This window comes from Lethenteron reissneri, chromosome 44 (genome assembly GCF_015708825.2).
Source record: "Lethenteron reissneri isolate LAM-NWPU_2019-01 chromosome 44, ASM1570882v1, whole genome shotgun sequence".
Classification (NCBI taxonomy): domain Eukaryota; kingdom Metazoa; phylum Chordata; class Hyperoartia; order Petromyzontiformes; family Petromyzontidae; genus Lethenteron; species Lethenteron reissneri.
The window spans coordinates 4,130,154-4,155,261 of NC_083822.1; the positions used below are offsets into that span (position 1 = coordinate 4,130,154).

At 52.2% G+C, this 25,108-nt stretch overlaps 1 protein-coding gene across 5 annotated transcripts in view; it reads left to right on the forward strand.

Annotated features, from left to right (window-relative positions):
* Window positions 1-24,858, forward strand: part of LOC133353636 (caskin-1-like) — a 151,392-nt gene extending 126,534 nt beyond the window's left edge. For all 5 annotated transcript variants that reach the window (XM_061570024.1, XM_061570026.1, XM_061570027.1 and 2 more), the window contains 7 exons: window positions 1,045-1,155; window positions 2,036-2,137; window positions 14,525-14,663; window positions 15,044-17,641; window positions 18,719-19,345; window positions 19,876-19,972; window positions 20,702-24,858. In XM_061570024.1, coding sequence (XP_061426008.1) covers window positions 1,045-1,155; window positions 2,036-2,137; window positions 14,525-14,663; window positions 15,044-17,641; window positions 18,719-19,345; window positions 19,876-19,972; window positions 20,702-20,801 — 3,774 coding nt within the window. In that variant the 3' untranslated portion in view covers window positions 20,802-24,858. The remainder of the gene's footprint in view (window positions 1-1,044; window positions 1,156-2,035; window positions 2,138-14,524; window positions 14,664-15,043; window positions 17,642-18,718; window positions 19,346-19,875; window positions 19,973-20,701) is intronic.
* Window positions 24,859-25,108: the final 250 nt, after the last annotated feature.

Here is a 25,108-nt window from a genome sequence, read left to right on the forward strand (position 1 = left end):
ATTATTTTATTATTTCTCTTCTACGTGACTTTACCGAAAGAACCAAGAAGATCTTGGCAACCCGCTTGCTGTACTACCATCTCTCGGCCATGCTGTCGCCCTGCTGATTGGTCATTTCGTACCAGGTGATCGCCGATGTGCGGCATTAGCCAGGCGACACCGCGCCTGCCCACTTTGATGCCAGATTTCCACCTGCAACCCCAGTGTTCATTTAGTCGGATAAATCTCAGTCGTGTTCATAGTCCAAGTTCAGCTGAGACAACCTGTGGAATTTGAGTCATCTTTGTCTGTGGATTCATTTAGTCACTCTCTAGTCGGCTAAAGTAATCAAACATTTAGTCTGCTCTTAAATATAATGAATGCAACTTTTCACGAGTAAATGTTGGTTTTTAGTCAGAGTCTCGGTCATTCACCAAGAAGATTGTCAATAAAAAGGCCACAGGCTTTAAAGCGCAGTGCTATCTTTGCAGAGATAATTTATTGTTTCGTTTATCAGCTTCTGCAGAATTCTCCCTGTGCAGTATATAAATGTGCACTTCATTGTTTAATCACTGCTTAGCTTTCTCCCCGTGTAAATTTCTTCAACTTATGTTGTAGCTGCTCACACAGACAGGGAGTGACTTTCGCAACGGGGCTTCATCGATGATTATTTTCATCACTGATTTCGTTACGGATCAGAGAGCTGGACCCACCTAACTAAGAAGCTCGACAATTTGTCGCCAGGAATTTGAGGTTTTTGAGAGAGACGCTGGGATTTCCGTGGCAAGACAGGAAAAAGCCGAGCAGTCGTCCGGAAGAGGACGTGGCAGGTGAGTGCCTTAGATGTGAAGAGGCACAGAAAACCTGGTTGCTCTGGGTGGGACACGTGCGCAGGATGGGGCAAGGCCGATTGTCGAGACAGAGAGATCTCCACGAGTCCGGTGACCACGAGCAAGATCTAAGAAGGCCAGATGGTGGGAGATGGCTAGAGCAAAATGTTGGAGGGTGTATGTGAATTTCGTGAACGAATTCACTCTGCTTCAACCCTTTCCCGACTCTTCTCAGGACGCGGAGGCGATCTTCCAGTGGCTCAGCGACTTCCAGCTGCAGCAGTACGCGTCCAACTTCATCAGCGCCGGCTACGACGTGCCCACCATCAGCCGCATGACCCCGGAGGTCTGCGGCACCGATCGGAATGCAAAGCAATGGAGAAATTCGTTGAATTAGAACTTTGTTAAGTCAGCTACAGATTAAAATTGGATTCAACATTGTGTTTTGTGTTAGGCCACATTTGTGTGGTTAGTCAGAAGAGTCAGAAGTTATTTCCTGGGTAATGCCCATTGAGATCCGAGGCTCTTTCTCAAGGGCAGACCGCATCAGTGGTCGGACAAAACACGTTGTCTCGCGCACGAGCGTCTGTCGCGCCGATCACGATTGTTTCGGTCCGCCAGTAAGTTGAAGCCCAATTCTCACGACCACATTCAGCAATTGGATTTGTAACATTTTTGCTTGAGTCTACAGCAAGCATCTTGATGACAGGATCTAGGAAGTCTGAATAAAATCCAGGAAGTTGGAAAATATCTGTGTCACCTGAGCCAGCTTTGGAAGGAGATAGGTGTCATGACTCAGGCGGGTGGTGGAGACTGCTGAAGGGTTTTAACGACACAGATTTGGCCAGATCATTGCTTCAGACTCACTCAAAAATCAATCATCAATCTGGATACTGGCTCTGACAATATAGGGGTTAAATTTGAAATTGGGTTATGATGTATAGTTTTAAACCACTCTCATTCATTTTGCCCGAGTATCGAGTCAAATTGTCCATGAAAGCTTGACTGGGATGAGTTCGGCGTGAGATGTAAGAGACGTAATATTGCCCCCTGTGCAATGAGCACCGACTTCCACATGTGAGAATAATTTACTCTTGCTACAGTACAGCATAGGAACGCTGAGGCACGTAGAACATTGCAAGGGCTGAACTTGCGGCGTTAATAATTTGAATGTATACAGTTGAGTGATTACAGCCGCTGGGATATGTTGTGGTCTTGCGCAACAGGACCTCACCGCTATCGGAGTCACCAAGCCCGGCCATCGGAAGAAAATCTCCGTCGAGATCGGCAAACTGAGCATCCCAGAGTGGCTGCCAGACTACAAGCCGGTGAGTGTGTGGCCTCGCACACAACCGACGCTGGGTTACGCGAAGACACAGCGCAACGTACAGCACAGACAGGTGCCCTTTGAGTTTGCATGCGTGTACGTTGATCGCCTTTCGCGCCGTACGCAGCCGACCGTGCTATGTCGGATGTGCGGCCGGTGACGCGGGTGCCCTAGTCGTAGCGCGCCTGCCCGTCGCAGAGGTGCGTGGTTCAAATCCGCCGGGCCTGCCCTGGTTGTTGCTGCAGCTGTGTAGTTGAAACATTTCTTTGTTCATACCGTTTCTCATTTTGCGAAGTGCCTCAATTAAAGGCGCTCTGTGGATATAAAAAAGGGAAGATGAGACGTTTACCGCCCTCCTCGCGGTGAATGCCAAAGATCCGCTGGCGTCACTCGGAGCGAGTGGGCCATCGCGTGCCGGCATCGCGGTCCAAATCTGCCACTCTCTGAGAAATTGGCCACAAATTTACTCGATTGGGATTCAAATTGTCGCCCGCTACCGGCTGGCGGAGTGATGCCCGCTTGCAAGGTGCCCAAGTGGTCTCGGAGAAAATAATTGTCCTTTGTAGATTCAGTCCTCGAAATACTGGGCTCATTCTCGTGGTGGGGAGCGGGGGGGGGTGGGTGAATTTTCTTATCAAAACCATCTTCCTATTAAAACCCCCGTTATTCAATGAACGGCACTACATTTATCCAAGTGACAGCCTTTAATGTTATTTCTAATGCTTTTCCGATTTAAAAAAATCTTTCCCATTTTGAATATTTAAAACAAAAATACGATTTTTGCCTTGACAGCACCGAAGAAGACCGCAAGCCGATTTGGGAATGTGCATTAACAGTGATGCCACTCACAGTGGCTATTGTAGAGTACAGTACCAAAGTGGGGCTGCCTGCTGCGTGACGTTTCTGTGCAGCGTGGAGACGCAACTCGCAAAAGAGGTCAGCGTGCCTCTGCGGTTCCATCTCTGAGCCTCAGGAGTGCGAGTTTCCATTTTTAGTAGGGTCCTCCCCAACCCCCCCCCCCCTCCCAAAAAACAAAAGAGAACTGTTTTACGCTGAGCATCGTTTCTCCACCAACGTTATTTCAAGAACTCACGGTATTGAGCACATACCGAAAGCAATGCTCGCTGAAGATCAATGATAACAGATGTTTCATTTTTCGCTCTACCCTCTGCATTGTTTGGGGGTCAGTTTAAATTGGCACCAGCGAGGCGATGTCACGGGCTCCGTTTGATTGGTCTCTCGCTGTTCACACGACGGCTCCTGTGTGTGTCATCAGCACGAGTCTAATCGTGTGACTCATTAAGGAGCTGGAGACTGACCACCAGTGTATTCAAAAAGGCAGTCAGTGCACTGGGTGGAAACGTAGGAACAACCCCTGATGAAGACCCCATAGGCTGTGCTGAATGTAAAGCCACGGTTGAAACCACGCTCATGCCTAAGCTTTGTGTCAGGGCATGTTAATGTGTCCGTGAACGACGGCCCTTTTGTCAATCCACGATGGGATGCCGGGTCCTCCCTCACACCGTGCGGGTCGGGCGGGTTGTTTGGGCCAGACCTTCGCCAGATTGCTCAGTGCGGGTTGGTGAATGCGGGCAGCAGAGACAAGGAAGCACTGCCCCCTGCTGCCCCCGACACGGTAAAAAATAATGACTTAGAAGTCAGCCGCAGCACTTTCAGGTGCCAGCTCCACAACAGCGTCCAATAGCGCAGTCACAATCACGCCGGCTGGGGTCACCTCATCTCCTTCAATGGATTGGAAACCTGTAACGATCGCACTGTGTCCTGGACGTTGGATGCTGAGATACGATGAGTGATTCAGCCGCACTTTTTTACGTTTTTTTTGTATTTTGTACGCGTGGATTTCAACTCCTGCATGGCCTTGGGTGGACGTTGTCCGTGCTCATTCATTGCGGACCTTCCTCTGCTAGTCAATTGACAAGAGGGCAGAACACCATCATTACGGTTGAATCTAAGATGTTCATTATTTCTGCGTCCCATTACTTCACAGTTTGAAGGGTGGAGCTTCTTGGCATTGAAATGTGAATCTGTCCACATCTCTCTCTGGCCCGCTAACAGCGGCGGCCATCATCCCACGCTCATCATTTGAGCGGGGCACAACACTTTACATAGGAGGCTTCTTCTTCTTCTTCTTGTGTGTTCAGTCTGAAGATTCAGTGAAGAGAGCGCAACTTTGTGTGCAGGCCGCTCGGAACACAACCCACACAAACCTTCAATCAGGGCACTCCGATAACCAAAAGGACCCCACTTTTTCAGAAGCGGGTGAATGAAAGAATCCATCGCATTGTTTCGCAAGCTGCAGGGGCGCTCACTGAGATACAATATCTCTGTTGCACCCGGAGACCTGGCAGACGGCCAAGAAGCCGCACTCACTGCTGCACTGAGTGAGGCGCCCAGACATGATGTTCCAGCCCAGGGGGGAGGAAAAGTGATGGATGAAACCGATGACGTGATGGCGGCCGTGCAAAAAAAAGTTACTCGCGGCGAGACACCCGAAGCGCAGATGGAGTGGTGCTGACACCAGTGAGTTGAGTGTTCACGATTGGGTGGCGTTGAATGCGTGCGGCACATGATGGTTTGTAATGCTCATACTAACGGCTTTGTTCAATCCAGGGAAAAACCTCAGTGATGCTCGAGTGTGTGTGTGTGTGTTTCAGTAGGGTATTGCACTGGGATTCTTGGCCAATTCCATTAATGAGTGAGGGAGAAAACCACAGTGCCCAGGCAAGGGGCTGTAATTAACTCAAAGCTCAGCAGATCTATAGAATTCATTGCTGTACTGCCATCACCTGGTCACCTTGCAGCATGGGCCTACAACATACAGGGATCCCAAGGCAACTTCACCTTCCACAGGTGTAGTAAGGTCCCGGCTGAACTTTCCTGAGCTTCTGAGATCCAACAACCACTGTTGACATCAGATGAATTCAGAGGTATTTGATCATAGGCATCGTGTTATTTGAAAAATGCGTTTCGGGTTCTTTGGGTCTTTCGGTAAAGTCATATAGATAGGTTCAAAGAAAATAACTAGCCCCCTTTTAAATTTCGATTTAAAGCTTTCGTGACTGCAGGGATTCATCTTCTTGGTTCTTTCAGGTAAAGTCACGTAGAAGGGAAGTAATAAAATAATAAAAATAAAACATAATAAAATAATTCTCACGACGTTTCGGCCACAACGCAAGCAGCCGTCCTCAGGTGAAACCAGGTCTGTCGAGGCGACAGCATCTGAAGCCCCCTCTTCCTGATGACGACCGCTTGAGTTGCGATCGAAACATCGTAGGATTTTGTTATTCTCTTTGAACCTATCTATGTGGCTTTACCGACAGATCCAAATAATATGTATTTCTGCAGTCACGAAAGCTTTAAGTCAAGATGTATGCGTTTAGGGTATTTAACTGCTGTAAATGTCCACGTGATAAGCCACTTCGTTGAGCTATCATTTGTGGCCAGGTCGCTTCTGAAAAAGAGCTACATAGCTCAGTGGGCCTTACCTGGTAAAATAAAAAATAGCAAAAAATAGTAAAAAAATATGCATTTATCTGCCAGTGGTGTGAGATTGATTGACTTTTACATTATATTTTATTTCAAGTCGGGGAGAGCCCATTGAGATGGAGACATGCTCATGATCAGGCACTCGAGTACACGTAAATAAAATGCACAATCATCACGCAGCGATTAAATTTTTTTTTATTTAGAACTACTTTTTGTGTTTTTTTTGTTGTCCTTCCCCCGTACCTCCGATTAGCACGGTTGCCTACGTACGGTGCGAACGAAGTTTAATACACACACACATACTCTGGATGTCACCTCAGCCTGTGATCCCTCTCGGGTTGACAAAACGAGTTCCACTTTGGGACGTGGAAGCTCCGGCGGCAGCTTGAGACAGACACGGACATCGCCCCACGCTGCTTTCAGCTGGGAATCGAAACGCTTTGACCTCTGAATTTCTGACTCTCCATGCCGCATTAGACGTGCGCAAGTGAAACCATTTCGCCGGGCGTTTGATTGCGTTGCCACGAGCCCATCGGGGGGGGGGGGGGGGGGCCCAGGCGGTGGACCTGTCCTCTGCAACAAAATCCAAATTCATCATCTCTGGGTGTGCACTGTGGAGCGTGGAGGCAGGAGGCCCGGGCATGGCCGGAGGCTGGGGGTGTTGCCGAGCTCTTGGGAGTCGAGGCGTTCATTTATTTACTGGGCCAGCTGTGGTCGGCGCCCAGAACACACGCACAGGGGACCCTTCTGCTCGATGGCTGCAGGAGATCATCACCACGAGGCGTTGGCGCGTGCGTGCGCGCTTGCGCGCATGCATATTTACGTTTAACTTTTTTTCGCGCCATACGTAGCCAGCCGTGCTGATCGGAGGTGCGGGGGGGGGGAGAGGACAACAAACTAAACACAAAAATCAGATCGCGACGTGCGTTTGTACACGGCGTGCGTGCATTGCGTACAAGGCGTGCGTGCGTTTGTACACGGCGTGCGTGCGTTGCGTACAAGGCGTGCACGCTATTTAATGCATGGTGCTTGGTGGGTGCAGGATTTAGATGAAAGGGACCCGGGGTCGCACCGCTACAGTCCCAAAGACCTGGCTTCTTCAATTCCCAGTCAGGCTCGTCAGAGAAGAGTCGTCTCTGAATCTGTTCCAGGCCTCCCCTAGGTTGGTTCAGCATTAAATGACTACCCGGCGTAGTGCGAATTAACGTTGAGTGAAATGAGTGGCTGAGGGTTTGAGTGTGGCCACACCACCCCCTCGAGTGACAGCCTTAATAGGTGCTTGCGAATAGTAGTGACCCCCAACAGTCTATACAACAACAAAAAACTTCTGTTAGACTAATGTTACCATTGCACAATGACAGGTAGGATATCATCATCATCGTCTCCCACCCCACAGCGATTTAATGAAGTCACATAATTACGGATTAAAATTGATTCAATGGTCAATTATTTTCCGTCTAATATTTGCTTTACTGTTAGTCTAATTTGGATCGATTTTCGTTTTGTCACTTGAACAGTATTGGCCACTCAATAAACCCCAAATGTAAGTGTAGTTATAAGTTGCATGAATTGCACATCACTCATTCTCACTCAGGTGACTCACCGCGTGTAGCGTTCTTGTAAGAATTTACTTGAAGTGATACATCTATCCGTCGTTACTTTGTCAATCATATTCATCATATGTTTGGACGATGTGCAATTCACAATCACACGTCTAAATCCTTCAATTACACATTTATGCACGTTTACTGGATGTGCTTTTCAAGAAAAACCAAGCTGGCAAGCCACTCTCGTAGCAGAGCCTCCGTTCCATTGGGCACGCAAGCTTACACTCAAACGTGCTCTGCTCTGACGAGGAATGTGACAACGCACCACCCTTTTAGGTTCATACATCCCCATTATTCGATGAAGGAATTGGTCATTTTGTAAAGTTGGGGTGCATTGTAGCATATTAATGATTGCAGAGGCTAATAGAACAAATTGAATGTGACGTATCAACATTATTAGCCATGATCAATCCACTGCCGGATAAAGGCTCCCCCAAAATTGTCGACATCCCTCACAGTCCCGTGATGCAGCAATCCACCCAGCACCTGCTCACAAGCCGATCTCATTGCTCCATCTCCACGAAGGATGCCCTCTTGGGCGTTTTCCCCTCCTATGGCTGCCACTCAGGAATCGGGTCGTTATTCTCGCCCAGCAGCCGTCGTCATCCCCTCTAGCGACCGCATCCTGCCCAAACCCACTTACTTGAACAGATGTAAAATAGCGATCGAAAATATATCGATTTTATTACGCGTGATTCGATGCATGTGTCATGAGCGTAGTGATACATTTTATTCAGGCAGTGTGATGATTCATCAGAACATCTCTTAGTCTTACGTTTGTTCAGTATTCTCATAGCTGAATGCCATCACGTTACAGTTATGCGTACAAGCATTTTTCGAAATTACAAAAATTCTAAATGTTGCCTGAAACCTAAGCAGCTTTGGGCACTGCTATTGGTGGATCGTGGAGTAGCTTACACCTCAACTGGTTCGTGGGTTTTGTGGTTTTCATAAAAGGCATTTTCAGTGTGCCCTTGACCAGATGGATGCACATATGGACAGATGGACAGACAATATGGCAATAAAAAGCATTATCAGCCACCCTAAAAAGAGATCGAGTTAAAAATGCACCGGACGTAATAAACCTGCGCTGTGAAGCAAAGTCTGACAAAAAAACAATCCGTAAAGTCAACTCGGACAAAAACACATCGTGACGTACCAATGAAAAGGGGGCCTTGGAGATTGAGACGCGGCGTTGGGGGGAGGAAGGGGGGAGGGCGTGCGATCACGGCCGTTGGAGCGTTACGCGTGTGGGTCGTGCATGGGGGTTATGGCAAGGGGGGACCTGAAAGGGTGCCGAGCATGTGGCCGGGGTGGGCGGTGGGGGTGCTGGTGGGCGACTCGTGAGAATGAGGCTGTTGAGCACGGAGGTCCCCGGAGAGGACAAGGAGCTGTGGACGCTGGGAGCCCGCTGGGTGATGGGATGAGAGCTCAGCTGGAGTGCGTGCTTGTACGCGCGTGCGTACGTACGCGTGTGTGTGTACACATGTGTGTGTGTTGTAGCGTAGAAGGGGTAGCGGTTGTGTAGCGGTTAGCGCGCTGTTCTACAAACTCGGCGACCCGAGTTCGATTCCCGCTCAAGGTCAACACCGGTGGCGATTATCTGAACCGATCCTGGGCCTCCCCTTGGTCGACAATGCCTCAAATGAGTAGCTGGTGCGGTGTGTAAACATCGCCACTGGGGAGACAAAGGCGGTCGGGCGTGGTGTTGGCCACCCACTCCGCATCTGCTGTTCACGCCTTCATAGGTGCTCGCTAACAGCCCTTGCCCCAACAGTCTGTTAAGGCTATACAGTGGGTATTTGTCTTTGTGGATGTGCATGTGTAGATGTTATGTATAGGTGTATGTAATGGAACTGGTATGCAGGAGGTCATGGGTTCGATCCCGACCCTGACGCCTGCATATTTGGAGTTTGTATCTTCTCCCCGTGGTCGTGTGGATTTGTCTCCGGGTCCCCTCCAGTTTAGAATCAACGTGCATTTCGAGTATTTGGCTGCTATAAATTAGCACGTGATAAGCCACTTCGTTGAGATATCATTTGTGTCCAGGCCACTTCTGAAAAAAGAGCTATACAGCTCAGTGGACCTTACCTGGTAAAATAAAAAGTTTAGTTTAGTTTAATATGTGCACACTAACATCACTTGCTCCAGCAGTCTGTAAGGCTACACATCAGGGTTATTTGTATACTGTATTTGTGTGTGTGTATATCAAGGCCGTAATTATAATTGGGGGGGACACATCCCCCCCAATATTCAAATATGCTCAAAATGTCCCCCCCAAATATATTGCTATAAAATAGATTTCTGTTTATATGATATTGTGGTTATGGTTGTACTTTATTAATCCCTCATCTCTGCCATTACATGTTTTAATATTTTAGGCAGGAAATGGCTTGAAATTCGTTTTCGAATTTCGATTTTTTTTCTGGGTGGGGACCCCCAGACCCCCTGGAAGATTTGGTCCCCCCCCAATGTTGACTCCATGGTGTATACACACACACACACACGGACACGTGAATTGTGATTTTCGATGTGTGTGTGTGTGTGCTCATTTGTGACACCAGCAGTTGCATCGAGTGTATGGTGGGCGAGACGTACACTCGACGCCCGCCTCGCGTCCGACAACAACAGGATCGGCAGGGGGTGGACGGTGGCTCGTGCTCGGATCTGTCGCGCGACACACCGCCCTGTTAGCACTTCACACGCTGCGAGTGCTGTGCATGCGCCGGGGAGCAGAGAGTTCGGAGTGGCGTGGGAGGAGGCGGGGACATCGTCATTACTGGGGGCCCACAAGGAATCATCGTGGGGTTGGGGGCTGCATATGTAAAGTGTTTTTTTATTTAATCACAAAGCGGGGTGGTGGTGGAGTTCTTTTAGGGGTGGGGAGCGGTTCTTTTTTGTTGTTGTTGCTGGGTTTTTTTTGTTGGTCTGTCACATGATAGGCCGGGCCGAGCCTGGGTCGCGACACAGCCAGCCTTTTGTGCTCTTTCTTTTCGCAAGCCCACGGGCAAGAGGGGAGAGAAGCCGAGTTCTCTGCTCCGCTGCCCATTACGCTCCGCACAACGGAGCCTCCGCGGACGCCCAACCGCACGTTCGCCGCACAGACAGTTCTTTGCATTTGCGTTCGCGCGATATTCACGGCTCGCCAGACGCACGCCTCCGGGAAAGCGGTGGCTTTTTTTCACGATTGCTTTCGCGAACTTGCCGAGACTGCGAATCCACGCGAGGGAAAGATGTTGACCTTCGCATCGACAAAACCGAGGTATTGTTGTGAGCCATTGCTTGCAATTCGTCGTGATCAACATCGTTGTTGTCGTCGTCGCGTTTTCTGTGATGGAGTTGAGACGAGCTCACGGACAACTTTTAACTTTGATCAAAAACTTCCGCTCGATCCTCCTTCCTATAATTTCTGAGCTGAAGCAGGGGGGGTGGGGGGGGGGGTGAAACCTGGATGCGCCATGTGTGGAAAGAACGTTGGTGTGATTCGTAACAGACGGACGACCAGGAAATGCTTGGAATGTTAGGTTCACCCTCATGTTTTGATTATGGAGTTGAATTTGTAATTTTGATTATGGATTGTTATCATGCGTTATTTGTATTGTACATTATTTCATATATTTGCTGGTCGGGTAATATACTTATGCCTAGTTATAAAATGTATACAATATTTTTTATTAATTAGAAACAAGTCGCGGATCCATGCGCGTGTAACACCACTTTATTTCATTTTATCATTGCTCTGCTTAGATTATTATTTTCATAATTAAGGGGCTTAGCATACTCATACATATTCCTTTGGAATAATAATAATGTAGGGTAATAAGAAACAGAATGCAATGGAAGTCACCGCCACGCGTTAGGTTTTGATCAGTGATAAACACATCTTGGTCCTGTTTCAAAATCGGAGCGCGACTGAGCGTGTGATGGTGGAATCGCAGCCTGGAATTACAAAACTATCCATTTTTTTTATTTAACCAGGGCCCACAGATCTAGAGCCTTTTTTCAGAAACGGCCTGGTCACAAATGATAGCTCAACGAAGTGGCTTATCACGTGGCAATTTATCGCAGCCAAATACTCTTAAACGCATGTCGATTGAAAATGTGGAGAGAAAATCTGGAGGACCCGAATAAAAAGTCACGCGACCAACGGAGAGATCATGCCAACTCAAAATATACAACAGGCGTCAGGGTGGGGATTGAACGCACGACCTCCTGTATACAAAGCGAGATAGCTCATATCTTTGCATCGCAGCGTACTCCTTTGCGATTCTGTGATGATTGTTTTTGTCATGGCTCCTGAGCACGGCTGCTGAGTGGCCAGCAACAAGCAGCGCTTGTGGAAGGTGTGACACGTGACAGAGTTACAGGATTCCAGGCTCGTCGGAAGGTGCAGCCGCATCAGCGGTCGCTTGAAGGGAGCTCAGAAGTAGTTCTGTGAAATCTCCTTCTGTCAGCTGGTGGGAGAAGGGGGATATGAAGGTGGGAGAAGGGGGATATGGAGGTGGGAGAAGGGAGATATGGAGGTGGGAGAAGGGGGATATGGAGGTGGGAGAAGGGGGGTATGGAGGTGGGAGAAGGGAGATATGGAGGTGGGAGAAGGGGGATATGAAGGTGGGAGAAGGGAGATATGGAGGTGGGAGAAGGGGGATATGCAGGTGGGAGAAGGGGGATATGCAGGTGGGAGAAGGGGGGTATGCAGGTGGGAGAAGGGGGATATGGAGGTGGGAGAAGGGGGATATGGAGGTGGGAGAAGGGGGATATGGAGGTGGGAGAAGGGAGATATGGAGGTGGGAGAAGGGGGATATGCAGGTTGGAGAAGGGGGGTATGGAGGTGGGAGAAGGGGGGTAAGGAGGTGGGAGCAGGGGGATATGGAGGTGGGAGAAGGGGGGTATGCAGGTGGGAGAAGGGGGATATGGAGGTGGGAGAAGGGGGGTAAGGAGGTGGGAGCAGGGGGATATGGAGGTGGGAGAAGGGGGGTATGCACGGCTGCTGTTGTGCCAGACCACTGAATGGATCGTTTGTCTCGTGAAATTAATGCCGATGGTACAATGGGAATACAATTGAAGGGGGGATAGACCACAGCAATCGATTGTTCTTCTCATGGTGCGTACGTGCTTAAAGTGATACAGGCAAGTATGCGTTCACTTTGCTATTTCTGTAAATTATATGCAAATGTTGATATTCACGGTATTGGAAAAAAGTCAACGCAACACAGCACAAATGAAACACACAATGCAAACGAGCCAGCAGAACGAGAAGACAAAATGCGTATTCTTGAATCAAATTACTTCACCAACCCATTCTTTGAATCAAGTCCAGGCGGTTCCCAACCACGAAGCAACCCATTAGCATTCATCCGTGTCTTCTTTGACCCCACCCCCTCCCAACCTCACCCCGTCTCGTCTTCTTGGCAGCGCCATTACACCCTCCCCTCTTCTCTTCTTATTCCTTCCCCCCCCCCTTCCCCATTTCTCGCGACGCGACCAGACCGCTTCAGTCAACCGAGAAGGGGTCGTCGCCCTGCGCTGCGCCGGTTTTCGTTGAATTGCGTCGGGTGGCAGAGGAGCTGTTGAATCTTTAGTCCGCTACGATTGAGGCTGCGTCGGGCCTTTTGAGTTCTAACGTCATTTCTTTGCACGGGGGTGCCGTTAGATTCAAAGAGAAAGCCCTTGGAAGCAAAAAAAACCTACGGGAACCGGATGACGAGGCGATATCGTCATACCTCGTTCTAAACTGCCAAAACCAAAAATCGAATAACAGAGACACGCGATTGCAATATTGATCCTCTATTACAGTTATGCTTAAGCGTCATACCTCGCTCTAAACTGCCAAAACCAAAAATCGAATAACAGAGACACGCGATTGCAATATTGATCCCCTATTACAGTTATGCTTAAACGAGCAAGGTCGGGTGACTCGTCCTGATGAATTAATGAACAGATTGATTAGTTATATGCCAGCCTAAAGGTGGGGTGGGTGTATCGAGGCTGTGGGGAGTGTAGTTCCAATGCATGTTAACTGAAAATAAAAATGCTGTGCGGTTAAGGGAGCCAGATCAGAATCAGAATCTTTATTTAGCCTGCAGGAAGAATCCGATGAGCTATGTAAATCTTTTTCAGAGATATCCATTATGGGCAGGTCCGCGATAGGAGTGCAAAATGGAGACAAGTCACTAATTATAAATAACATTTATTACCTAAGTTTCATTCATCAATATTGGCCAAGGCAGCAAGAACGACAACAAAACGGACCCAGACAACACCAAGATAACACCAGAGTCGTAGTCCCTCACTAAAATGGCACATTAACATTGAAATATCGATTAAAAAACAGGCAATGACCAAAGTTACGAATAATATTTGCAAATGTGACTGCTATATCCATCACAAATCTTCTGCTTCAGGACATTTTTTTTCCTGAAGGAAATTTTACGATGTTAAGGGTTGGAAACAAGGTCGTTCCAAAACGCTGGCACTGCCGAGGGGCCGTATTCTCGGTTGCACCTCTGCTCTGGCTCGGCTGAGGCTGGAGCCTCTTCAGTGGCTTCCAAAGACGCACGAGCGAGCGGCTCAAACCCTGGGCTTGGGGGCTCAGCCCTCGTGGAATTGCTGAGCGCGGCTTGGGACCATGCTCAGAAGCAGCTCACCTGAGCCGGAGCCAGGCGAGGATGTTGGCCTAAATGGCCTGCGTGAATGTAAAGACGAGGTGTGAAGTCGGTACGGACCGTGCCCTCGTTCTCCCGCTCGCTCTGTCTCGCATGTACGTGTGTATGCTGAACTTACTCTTAGGTTTTTTCGGTAGAGTCACGTAGGTAAAAAATAAAATTTAAATTAATAAAAGTAAAATAAAAAATCACGAAGTTTCGGAGGCAACACAAGCTTCCATCTTCAGGTGGAACCGTCACAGCACGATAGCTGTATCACTTAATAAAGCAATCGTATCACTTGATACAGCAATCGTGCTGTGACGGTTCCACCTGAAGACGGAAGCTTGTGTTGCCTCCGACACGTCGTGATTTTTTATTTAACTTTTAATGTTAATTACATTTTTTGCCTACGTGACTTTACCGAAAAAACCTAAGAGTATGAATCATTGCAGTCACGAAAGCTTCAAATCTATGCTGAACTTCTTAGCCAACTGTGCCCATTGACCGAATCTGATCTCGTGGGATCTCGGAAACCAAGGAGAGTCGAACATAGGATGGGCAACCACCAGCAGTGCTTGCCAGGTGTTGTAGGTTGCGGGGCTGTAAGGCCTGTGGTCTCTGTTACAGGCGGAGCTGGGAGAGTGGCTCTCCATGATCGGGCTGTCTCAGTATCAACGACTGCTGGTGGAGAGCGGCTATGACAGCGTGGAGTTCATTACGGACATCACTTGGGAGGACCTGCAGGAGATCGGCATCACTAAGCTAGGTGCCTCCTGCACCTACACGTCTGCTTGTCTTTCCCTCTGCCTGTGTATTAGTCTGTCTGTCCATCCGTCTGTATGCCCATCTCTTCACCTGCCCGTCTTACCGTCTGACTTTTCGTCAGCAAGCTATGTGCGCTCCCTATACCCGCAGAGTACCCGCAAACCTGCGTGGCTCTGTATCGTTCCAAGCTATGTGTATCCTCCATCCAAATCAATGTCTGGCACGTGGTCTGTAATCCAGCACGGTGGAAGCGAGGGTTGGTGAATCACACCGATGTTGTTGGTGAATGTGAATCGGCCACCCTTCCTGGCCAATAACCCGAGGCGCACGCTGCCACCGTCTCGCCTGCCCCCACCCGGCCGCCTGCCTGCCCGCCGCTAGGCCACCAGAAGAAGCTGATGCTGGCCGTGCGCAAGCTGCTGGAGTTGCAGCGAGCCGAGCGAGCCGCGTCGGGCGACGCCAACTCTCCCGAGCGCCGCCCTCCGCGCAGGGTCCGCCTGGCCTCCACGAGCCAGGACAGCGGCGAGAGCCAGGACGGGCGGTCGGGCCGCGCGGGCGGCGCCCGCAGGGCGAGCAGCCCCCGCGTGGGTCGCTCCGGCACGGAGGGCGCCCTCCCCGAGGATCCTCCGTCGTCTCCGTCGTCTTCGTCGGCGACGCTCCCCGGCGGAAAGTCGACGGGCATGCAGGGAAAGCCGCGGAGCTGCGGCGGCGGCGGAGGCGGCGCGTCGCCGTACAAGGCCTTCACGCCGCCGCAGACGCCCACCCGCTCCCGCCCGGCCTCGCCGCTCGTGCGGGCGGCCACGGGCGGCGCGCAGCTCGGCCACCGCTCCCCAGAGCGGCCGCAGACCCCGCCGCCGGCGTCGGGGGCCGCCGCGCCGCGCCTACAGTCGCAGCGCTCGTTGCCGCAGTCGCCCACGCGCAAGGGCTTCGCGTACGTCCCCGCGCAGCACCTGGAGGGCGGCGTGGCGCTCGTGACCACGGGGAGGCTCGCCCAGCCCCAGCCCCAGCTCCAGCCGCAGCCGCCGCCGCCGCCGCCGCTGCTGCCGCCGCCGCCCGGCGCCCAGGCGCTGCCCCTGCTGCGGCTGCCGGCGCAGGGCGCCGAGGAGGAGCTGGGCGGCGCCGAGGGCGGGTGGCGTGCGGGCGTCGCGGAGCCGTCCGAGCAGCTGCTCGGCGAGCAGCAGGCGCACTGCCTGGACCTGGCGACGGCCGCGCTGCACCAGCAGCAGCAGCGGGTGAGCCGCAGCCAGTCGGCGCGGGCGGGACAGTGCGGCGGCGGCGGCGGCGCAGGCGGCGTCGGTATCGGCGTCGGCGGCCTTGGGGGAGGCACGGTCGACCGCAACGTGAACCGGAGCCAGTCGTTTGCCGTGCGGCCCAAGAAGAAGGGGCCGCCGCCGCCGCCGCCCAAGCGCTACAGCTCGGCCATCACGAGCACGCAGTTCGGCGACACGTTCGAGCGCGACCGGGCCGCGGAGGCCGTCGCGATGATCGCGCCGCGCGGAGAGGCCGACGGCCCGGCGGCAGCGGCGGCCGATTCGAGCGAGGACAGCGGCATCGAGACGGCGAGCGCCGGCAGCGTGCGCAGCATCGCCGCCAAGCTGGAGATGACGTCGCTGGGTGGGCGCGGCCGGGGGTTGAGGCCGGGGCTCCTGCAGAAGCCGCTCAGGGTGGACAAGCCGTCCCCGGCGGCGGTGGCGGCGTTGGCCGTGCCGCCCGTTGCCATCGCTCGGCCGCTCGTGGCGCGGGAAGGCGGCTCGGATGCGGAGCAGCAGCAACGGCACAGGGCCAAGGCGGTCGGCGTGCGCAGGGAGAGGTCGGGCGACCGGCCTCCGCCGTACGAGACGGCGACGCTGCCGCGCGTCAGCCGCCTCTCGTCGCGCTCGAGCGTGGACAGCGAGGACACGCTGAGCCTGATGCACGCCATCAAGCCGCTGCCCACCGCCAGCCTGAGCATCGACGAGCCCAACAACCACGTCGCCGCCGCCGCCGCAGGCGTCGTCGTCGGCACCGCCGCCTTGACCGTCGCGCCATCATCTTCCGAAGGTGGTGGCAGCCGAAAGCGCACGCTCAGCGACTCCAGGTCGCACTCGCTCAAGGAAGCATCACCGATTAAAGAAGCGTTGCAGCAGCAGCAGCACAAGGACGAGGCTAAGTCGGACACGGAGGAGGAGGAGACGGCGGTGGCGGCATCGCTGGGCGGCCCCGCGGCACTCGCCGAGCGATCGCCCGCCTCGTCGCAGAACAGCTCCTCTGAGTGCATCCCCTTCGCCGAGGAGGGGAACCTCACCATCAAGCAGCGGCCCAAGCCCAAGCCCAGCGAGGACGACGACGACGAGGACGGGTCCGCCGTGTTCGCCGAGACGGAGCGCGCTCCGCCGCCGCCCGCCGCGGGGGGACAGGCGGAGGAGGAGCTCGCCGCGGGCTCTCCCGACTCGGAGTCGGAGTGCGCCGGCCTGCCGGAGTTCTATCTCATCGAGTCGGACACGGTCAAACGCAGGCCCAAGTCCAAGGACCAGAGGGAGCAGCCTCAGCAGCCTCAGCAGCAGCAGCAGCAGCTGCTGCGAGCGAGGAAATCTTCCGGCGGGGGAGGCGAGGTCGTGGAGCGAGCGCTGGCGGACTGCGCCGTCGATCGCTCGGCGATGAGCGGCGGGAAGCCGGCGCGGCAGCGGCCGTACACGATCGCCGAGGCCGGCGCCGGGGCGGAGGCCGCGACGACGACGACGCCGCCGTCGCACATGAGCGGCGCGCGCACCGACTCGGCGCTGGCGAGCCACGCGGCGCCGGCCGCCGGGTCGCCCGGGGCCCGCGCCGCCGACCTGCTGGGCGGAGCCGTGGCGGAGCCCGGGAGGCACGGCGCGGACGCCGGGGGAGGGCGGCCGCCCAAGCCGCCGCTGTCGCCGAAACCGGCGCTGGCGTCGCACGCGCTCAAGAGGCTGGGGCCGCCGGCGCCGCCCAAGAAGACGTCGCTCCTCGCCAGCCCAGGTGAGCGCCGTTTGGTTGGTGGGGGCCGTGAAACTGATAATTCTTCATCCATTTTCTGATTCCAGGGATTTTAAACATTCTTTTTTTTTTCTTTTTTACAATTTTGTAAGAAGACCTTTACTCTTCTTGGTTCTTTCGGTAAAGTCACGTAGAAGGGAAATAATAAAATAATAAAAATAAAACATAATTAAACAATTCGCACGACGTTTCGGCCACAACGCAAGTAGCCGTCCTCAGGTGAAAACCAGGTCTGTCGAGGCGACAGCGTCTGCCAGACTTGGTTTTTACCTGAGGACGGATACTTGCGTTGTGGCAGAAACGTCGTGAGAATTGTTTTATTATGTTTTATTTTTATTATTTAATTACTTCCCTTCTACGTGACTTTACCGAAAGAACCAAGAAGATGAATCCCTGCAGTCACGAAAGCTTCAAATCGGTAAAGACCTTTACTCTTTTTTTAAAATGCTCATTAGGCTTTTTTCAACAGAATTCAGCTGGGAAATGCGATTTTCTTTCTCGAACAAAATGACATTGCCATGGCGTTAAAATATTCATTCCCAAAAAAAATTATTCACGCCTATTTTTGCACGATTTATATTCGTGTTAGTTGGGGGGATATTCAGATACGATTTTTTGTAAGACTATGGTTTAATTACATAAGCCCTGCTACTGACGCACACGTTCTGTGAATGGATATTGGTTCGCTAGACATGCCCTACTCATAGGGCAAGGTCAGACTACACTTCTACATTGCCTTCAGTGTTGTATACTAAACACAGAAAATGCATTAGCATATGGAGTGTAATGATAAAAGCTAAAAGCGGTTAAAGGCACGCAAGTTTTGAGCATTTAATAATCTGCAGGGCAGTGAGCTAATAACACCATTGCCTAATTCAAACACACACACACACGTGATTGTAATAAAGTAATTCCTAACCACAACACAATGATGTTGTTTTAATTAACAACTCGTCGTACAACTCAAACACACAGCAGAGAGCTGTAGAGCACAAATGCAATGAACATCCGTCGCAAAAAATCATGATGACCTTACCGTTGCTGTTATCTTCATTGTAGAGTTTCGGAGAAAAGGTGTTCCACCTCCAGTGGCCCCCAAACCTCCGCTAGCCTTGAGAGCAGGAGTGACTGGCTGGTCTGCCGGCACCCACCAATCAGTACCAGCGGGACAGCAGCAGCAGCAACCACAGCAACCACAGCAGCAGCAGAAACAACAACAGCAGCAGCAACAGCCGTCATCCACGAGTGGCGACACCGGCGCCTCTCCGTCGCCCAACAAACCCACACCGCGCCCGTCCAGCAGCCCCCCCTCGGCGGCGTCCAGCCCAGCCAGAGCGGGACAGATGGTCCCGTCCGTGGTGGCTCCGGGCAACCCGCCCGGAGCCGCCGAGACGCCGTCGTCGCAGGCGCCGGCAAAACCGGCAAGGGAAGGGGAAGCGGTGCCCGACGCCGAGGTCGCGAGAGCCGCAGAAGTCGGCGCCGAGCCGGGGAAGAGCGGCGCGCGGGCGACGGCGGACGACGGGGAGAGGGCGAGAATGGGGAGCGCTGGCGATGGAGCTGCTGCTGCCGCTGCCGCCGCCGTCACTGCCACCGCACCGTCGGAAAACTCACGAGACGCCACCGCCATCGCCACCAAGTTGGCCCCCGGCGACTTGGCGCAGCAGCCATCGGCCAGGGACGGCACAGGTACGCGTGCGTTGCTGTGATAGAGGCGTAGGGATTCATTGGCTGATGTAGAACAGGCGTGATCCAGCGACAGAGCGGTTGACGCTCGGTGCAGAGGTTTGTGGTTCAAGCACAGCGGCCGCCATGGTGGCGAGTGGTGGTGGAGTTGTAGTGCCCTCTACTTCGTTCAGAGGCCACGAAACCTGCAACGTTCTAACTGCCGTCCACTTTCACAGAGGTCTATTCGACTACAAACTAAGTGAATGATCTCATGGAATAATCGTTCCGCAGTCATTGGTAACCAACTCGCTACACTTGGGAACACTGTTTCGTCACGGGCAGATGAAGCCCAGATTCGAACTAAGAACCTCCGCAGCGACCCTGGAGCTACCCGGCCACCTAACTAACCCAAATGATAACGTTCATCTTAGTTTAGGAAAACACTGCAGGGCACAAATGCAACACGAGGGCTTATGCTTGAAGCTATTAATTTGCTGGCTGTCACTTACACTGATGGATGGTGGTGGTGGTGGTGTCTCCTTGCGCCCCAGGTGAAGCCAACCATTCTGGCAAGACTCCGACCAGACTCGAGCTGTCTCGGGACGCCCCCTCCCTGGAGGAGCGCATTGAACAGCTGCAGAGACCAGAGTGAGCCCAACGCTTGCACACACACACACAGCAACCAGACACACATCCACCCTGCAGCCTTTAAACAGGCTGTCGGGGCAAGTGCTGTTAGCAAGAACCAATGAGAGGCTCGTATGGCATACGAAATGGGGTGGGCTGTCAGCACCGTCCTCTGCCACATTTGTCTCCCCAAACACTGCACCAGGTACTTAAGGCTCATTTGACCTCGGGAAAGGCGCAGGACCCGTTTGTCACCGATGTTGGCTGCGTGCAAGTGTACACGCATGTGAACGCGTGGTGGTGTGGCTGACGTCATGCCTTTGGACCTCTGGTGCTGATGTTCACACACTACACCATGCACAACGATTCAGATGTGCGCCCACTGGCTCTCACCGGGACACGTGCCTTTGCCTCCCTAGTTGCAAAGGTGGCTGCACCAGGTACTCATTTGAGCCCGAGTCCACCTAGGGGAGGCCCAAGACCGATTAAAATAATTGTCACTGGTCTTGGCCCTGAGCAGGAATCGAACTTGTGTGGCCAGCTTCATTGGGCAGCGCACTCCGCGATCACTCTCACACATACACATACAAGCAGGCACACACACATGCACACAATCACGATTTGAACCGGTCAACAATAATTATAAGATTTGTTTAAAGAGCCCGCATTGTAAAAGACGTGACGCACAACGTTGAAACTCACGCCGATGTCTGCGTCTGTGTCTGTGTGCGCGCACGCACCTGTGCACAGTGACGCCTCGGGGGAGCAAAAATCTACGGGCAGCATTCTGGACGACATCGGGACCATGTTTGACGATCTTGCCGACGAGCTGGACGCCATGCTGGAGTAACGGAGCCGGCTGGGTGCCTCTCTGTGCCACGTAGCCAATGGCCCCGCGAAGGAAGTTCCACCACCACCACATTCCACCTGCCCCTCACCACCGCCACACCCCACCGCACCCCGTTCGGTCCCATCTCCCCCTCCCTCCAACCCTGACCTCACCCCTGACCTCACCACTGACCTCACCTCTGATCTCACCCCTGACCTCACTCCTGCACCACAGTTGTCCCCAAATCTGCCCCCCGGAGAGGTAGTGCGCTTTCGCTGCGAGCGTGAATGAATTTGCTCCTCTCGCCCCCTTTCATTTTATCCAGTTCTTCCTTTCGGGCTCGCTGCGTCGTTTTGCTGGACGTTCTCTCTGAAGCCCCTTGTCTCCGCTCGTTCTCCGGTCGACACTCGCCATTCACGTCCCGACACCGTGAAGCCCGTCGAGGCAGAGGGCCTCTCGTGAAACGAGGTGCAACGAAAGAGGGAAGAGACACGGACGTGCCTGAAGTTTGGGGGGGGGAGCGGGGGGGGGGGCTTTTTGTGCGCCCTCACGAATCGAACGTGCGCCGTCTAAATTCGGGTCTTGTATTGCAGCGTGCGCCTCGTTCCTACTGGCACCAAACCTGTCCCACGACCCCTGCCGAGGCCTCCCGCAGAGCAGCGTCGTGGAGGAATTGACGAGAACAGGCTTTTTCACTGGCACGTCACTTCCTTGTCTCACTCCTAACGCCACTGTCTAGGCCATCATCGCTCCTAGGAGCTGCATGCCGTGATGCCACCTCTGAGTTGGGGACGAGGTCTTCCACGCCTGGCCTTGCTCTTCTCAACCGAGCTGCTTGCTACTGCCTCGTGGCAGAACGGAATCTTTCCTCATTCTCCTCATCTCCCCGCACGGCTTGACTTTGGAACTTTTGTCCTTCTGTCTTTCCGACCCCAATTAAGCCCATCAGCCCTCGGCCCCTGCAGTCTCGCTAGAGTTCTCACCGTTGCTGGCCGCATCGCATTGAAAGCTTCAGGGACTCGACTTATCAACTGCATTTTGGAAGCACAGGAGAACTTCAATAGCACTGGGGACTTTGGCTCAATAGTAGCCGGTTGGTGAAGATGGGAGGGCTCCACAGAGTTACGTTGAGGAGCTTCGGACCTTCTTAAATGGCTCGTGGGAGTTGAGCCTGACGAACGGACAAGCGTGGGGGGCAGTGCGGGGAGTTTGTGTGAGTGACACTGGGTGACACTGGGGAGTGGGGGCGAGAGAAGGAAGCAGGTGGAGGGGCCTTGGAGGCGGATTATCACACCGAGAGGATCGAAGTATTTTGTGGAAGTCTTCGGCAAGTGCAGCGCAAGAGAAAGAAAAAACACAAACGCAAACCCAACGGAGCCGATGGCCATTATTGGGTTCTTCACGCCAAGTCTTCAAAAGCATTCGCACGTGACTATGAACGACCACCCCCCAAGCTTCAGCGATGATGTGCCCCAAACTAAACCGCCACAGGCTTAGTACGGCAAGCTCATTGGAAACGTACCATGGGGTGGTGGGTGGTGGTGAGAGGTTTGAAGCTGCGGCATCAGAAAACTCACCTCGTTTGACGCCGCAGCAACAACATCGTCAACGAATTGTGAGGGGGGAGGGACATTAAGAGAACCATGGAACAGAAGCTGAGGATTCAAACTGACTTGTAAATGAAAATATCATCGCAGCGACAGCAGAAAATAAAATAAAAATAGAAGGTGGGAAGACAAATTGAATAATTCCCAGGCACCGCCCTGTGTTGTATCTTTTGCTCTGCCGTGTGGAGGTGATGTCTGTGTTGTTCTCGACGGGGTTTTCCGCTTTGGTCCGAGTGCCACCGTGCGCTGCTACTGCTGCTGCTGCTGCCGCGTGTTTAGGGTTTAGCGTTCGTGTCGCCTGTTTGAGCGCAGAGCTCCACGGACAATCAGCCAATCAACGTTTGCACTTAAGTGGCTTCTTACGTTTTTATATTATGTTTGCCATCATTTGCGATTTGATATTCGGTGTTGCATTCTATTATTATTATTTGTTGATATTTTATGAGCAGACGACTGTAAGACAGAATGAAATACAGTCTTTAACTTTTTTGTTTGTTTCGGATGTAATTGTGCCTTTAATTTCCATCATTTTCATTTGTATAATATGACTTTAACGGGTTTTTTTTTCTCCAGCCGTACAATGACTGAAGTGGTTTTCTCGTCAAGTGTTCATAAAAGCTGTCGGTGATGCCCCACATTTTTTGCGGGGATAATCTTGTGTAAGCAGCACGACCTAATTAAGTCACTGTTTTGACTGAAGCACACATTGCACACTCGGGTTGATGGACCACAACTGCCAGCCGCAAATGCTTACACATCTTGTGAGCAAATAACGGAGACAGCACAAAGTGACAGATAGACCCAACGCATTCGAGGCGTCGGTGGCAACTTGGCTGCCGTTACACAGTTACATTAATCCCGGGTGGATCCGGTGGGAGAGGATCAGGTGCGAGAGGATCAGGTGGGAGAGTGACGGCTTTAATCCAGATGGTTGGACACTCACAGACCACAACCGCTTGAGGTCGGCTGCCGACTGTGCATCCTCTGGGGGGGCCCTGGCAGGAGGACGGAAGCTAGGGCGAGGTGTGACATTTGTCACGATGATTCCGACTTGAATTCAATTTGTTCTGTCGTGAAGTGACCTGAAGTGACCGGATCAGAGCGAGACCTTTGTTAGTGGCAACTAACAAAAGGCCCAGCCCATTTCTTGTAGGCATGTGACAAGTAATCGGTTCACCCTCGCATGAATTATCAAACGTAAAACCCCCCTTAACAAAAAGTTAAGTTTGGTTTATTGTGAGTTTGGGAGTCAAATAAAAGCCCCCAAATGTGTTGAAGAAATGTCATGTACTTTCATAGAATTCATATTAAAGCATAGCAGTCCACTAGAGTGGACATTATGCATCAGAGGGTTAATATGAGTGATTACACTCACAATACATGCTTGTAGGAAACAATAATTACACAGCCCTTGGTCTATCCACTGCTGGACGAAGGCATCTCCACACCAGCCGCATCGCCCACGGGAGTTGTTGGACCATACTTCACCACGCTGGTCAGTGCAGGTTGGTGAAGTGGGTGGGGCCCAGGACCGGTGCAGTTTCCTCTCGCCACTGACGTCAGCCGTTGACAGGAATCACACTCAGAGCGCCAGGTCCATAGCCCAGTGAGCTAACAACTGCACCACCACTCCACGCCCAATTTTTTTTTATCCAATCACATGGAAATTCAATTCAAGTGATACATTTAGGCTGATGGGACACCTTGACACAGTGCAAAAAGAGCGTACAAGAAAAGTGATTCTGTAGATTAATCTAAAAATGAGGTATAAATTATTCTGGAATCAAATCCTGACATTTCATAAAATGGTGAGGTTAGGACGATTGTTCCATACATATTGTAACCTCGGAAATAACCCTCTGATAGCATTTGATGCCGTGCAAACTCCATGAAGGGGCGAAGGCACGTCACCGTTTCGTTTTCCTCCACCCAGCGTTGAGGTGATAAGCCTGGCCGATGAACCGACGCGGGAGAGGAACGAGGATCTGCCACTGGCTTCGGCCAAATACTTTCGACTGAACCCATTCGCCAATCGCCACCGCAGGTCCAAGACTGGCGAGGAGTTGACGTTGGGACTGAACGTTAACAATTGTAGTTATGCAGAGGAGGCAACGGTGGTGGGTGATGAGTTCCACAGTTTATCAGAAATGGCTGTGAATGACGAGCCAAGGTCGTTTGTGTAGCAGAACATGATTTTGGTTCTGTATATACTGTACGTTGAACTTATTTCGTACCGCACGTAGCACAACCGTGCTAATGGGAGGTGCTGGGGAAGGACAACGAACTAAACACAACAAAAAAAAACAAATCTGTTAGGAACACGTGCTTTAGGACTGCATTCGTGTAAGTTTAAATTACCCTCGTTCCGTACTACTTGTCTTCTGATGAATTGGGCATTTGTTCACAATGCAATCTCTATTAGTAATTACAGCCTCGTTCTGGTTTACATCCATTAAAGTCATTGGCAGTTGTATTGTGAATTTGCCATTGTAGGGTGTAGGTGTACGTGATCAAGCTGCATTCGATATGCTCGAGTTTGTGCAAGAGGCAACCGTGCTCTGACAGTTGCTGTTAAACGCTCCACAGCTTACCGCGAATAGGGCTGCCAAGTATTCGAAGCTGAAACAAGACGTAAGAAATACCCCTGGCTAAACATTGAACCGATACTTAATATTATTGAGCACAATTCTTCACGCAGTTGGTGGCCGAGCTGCATAAATA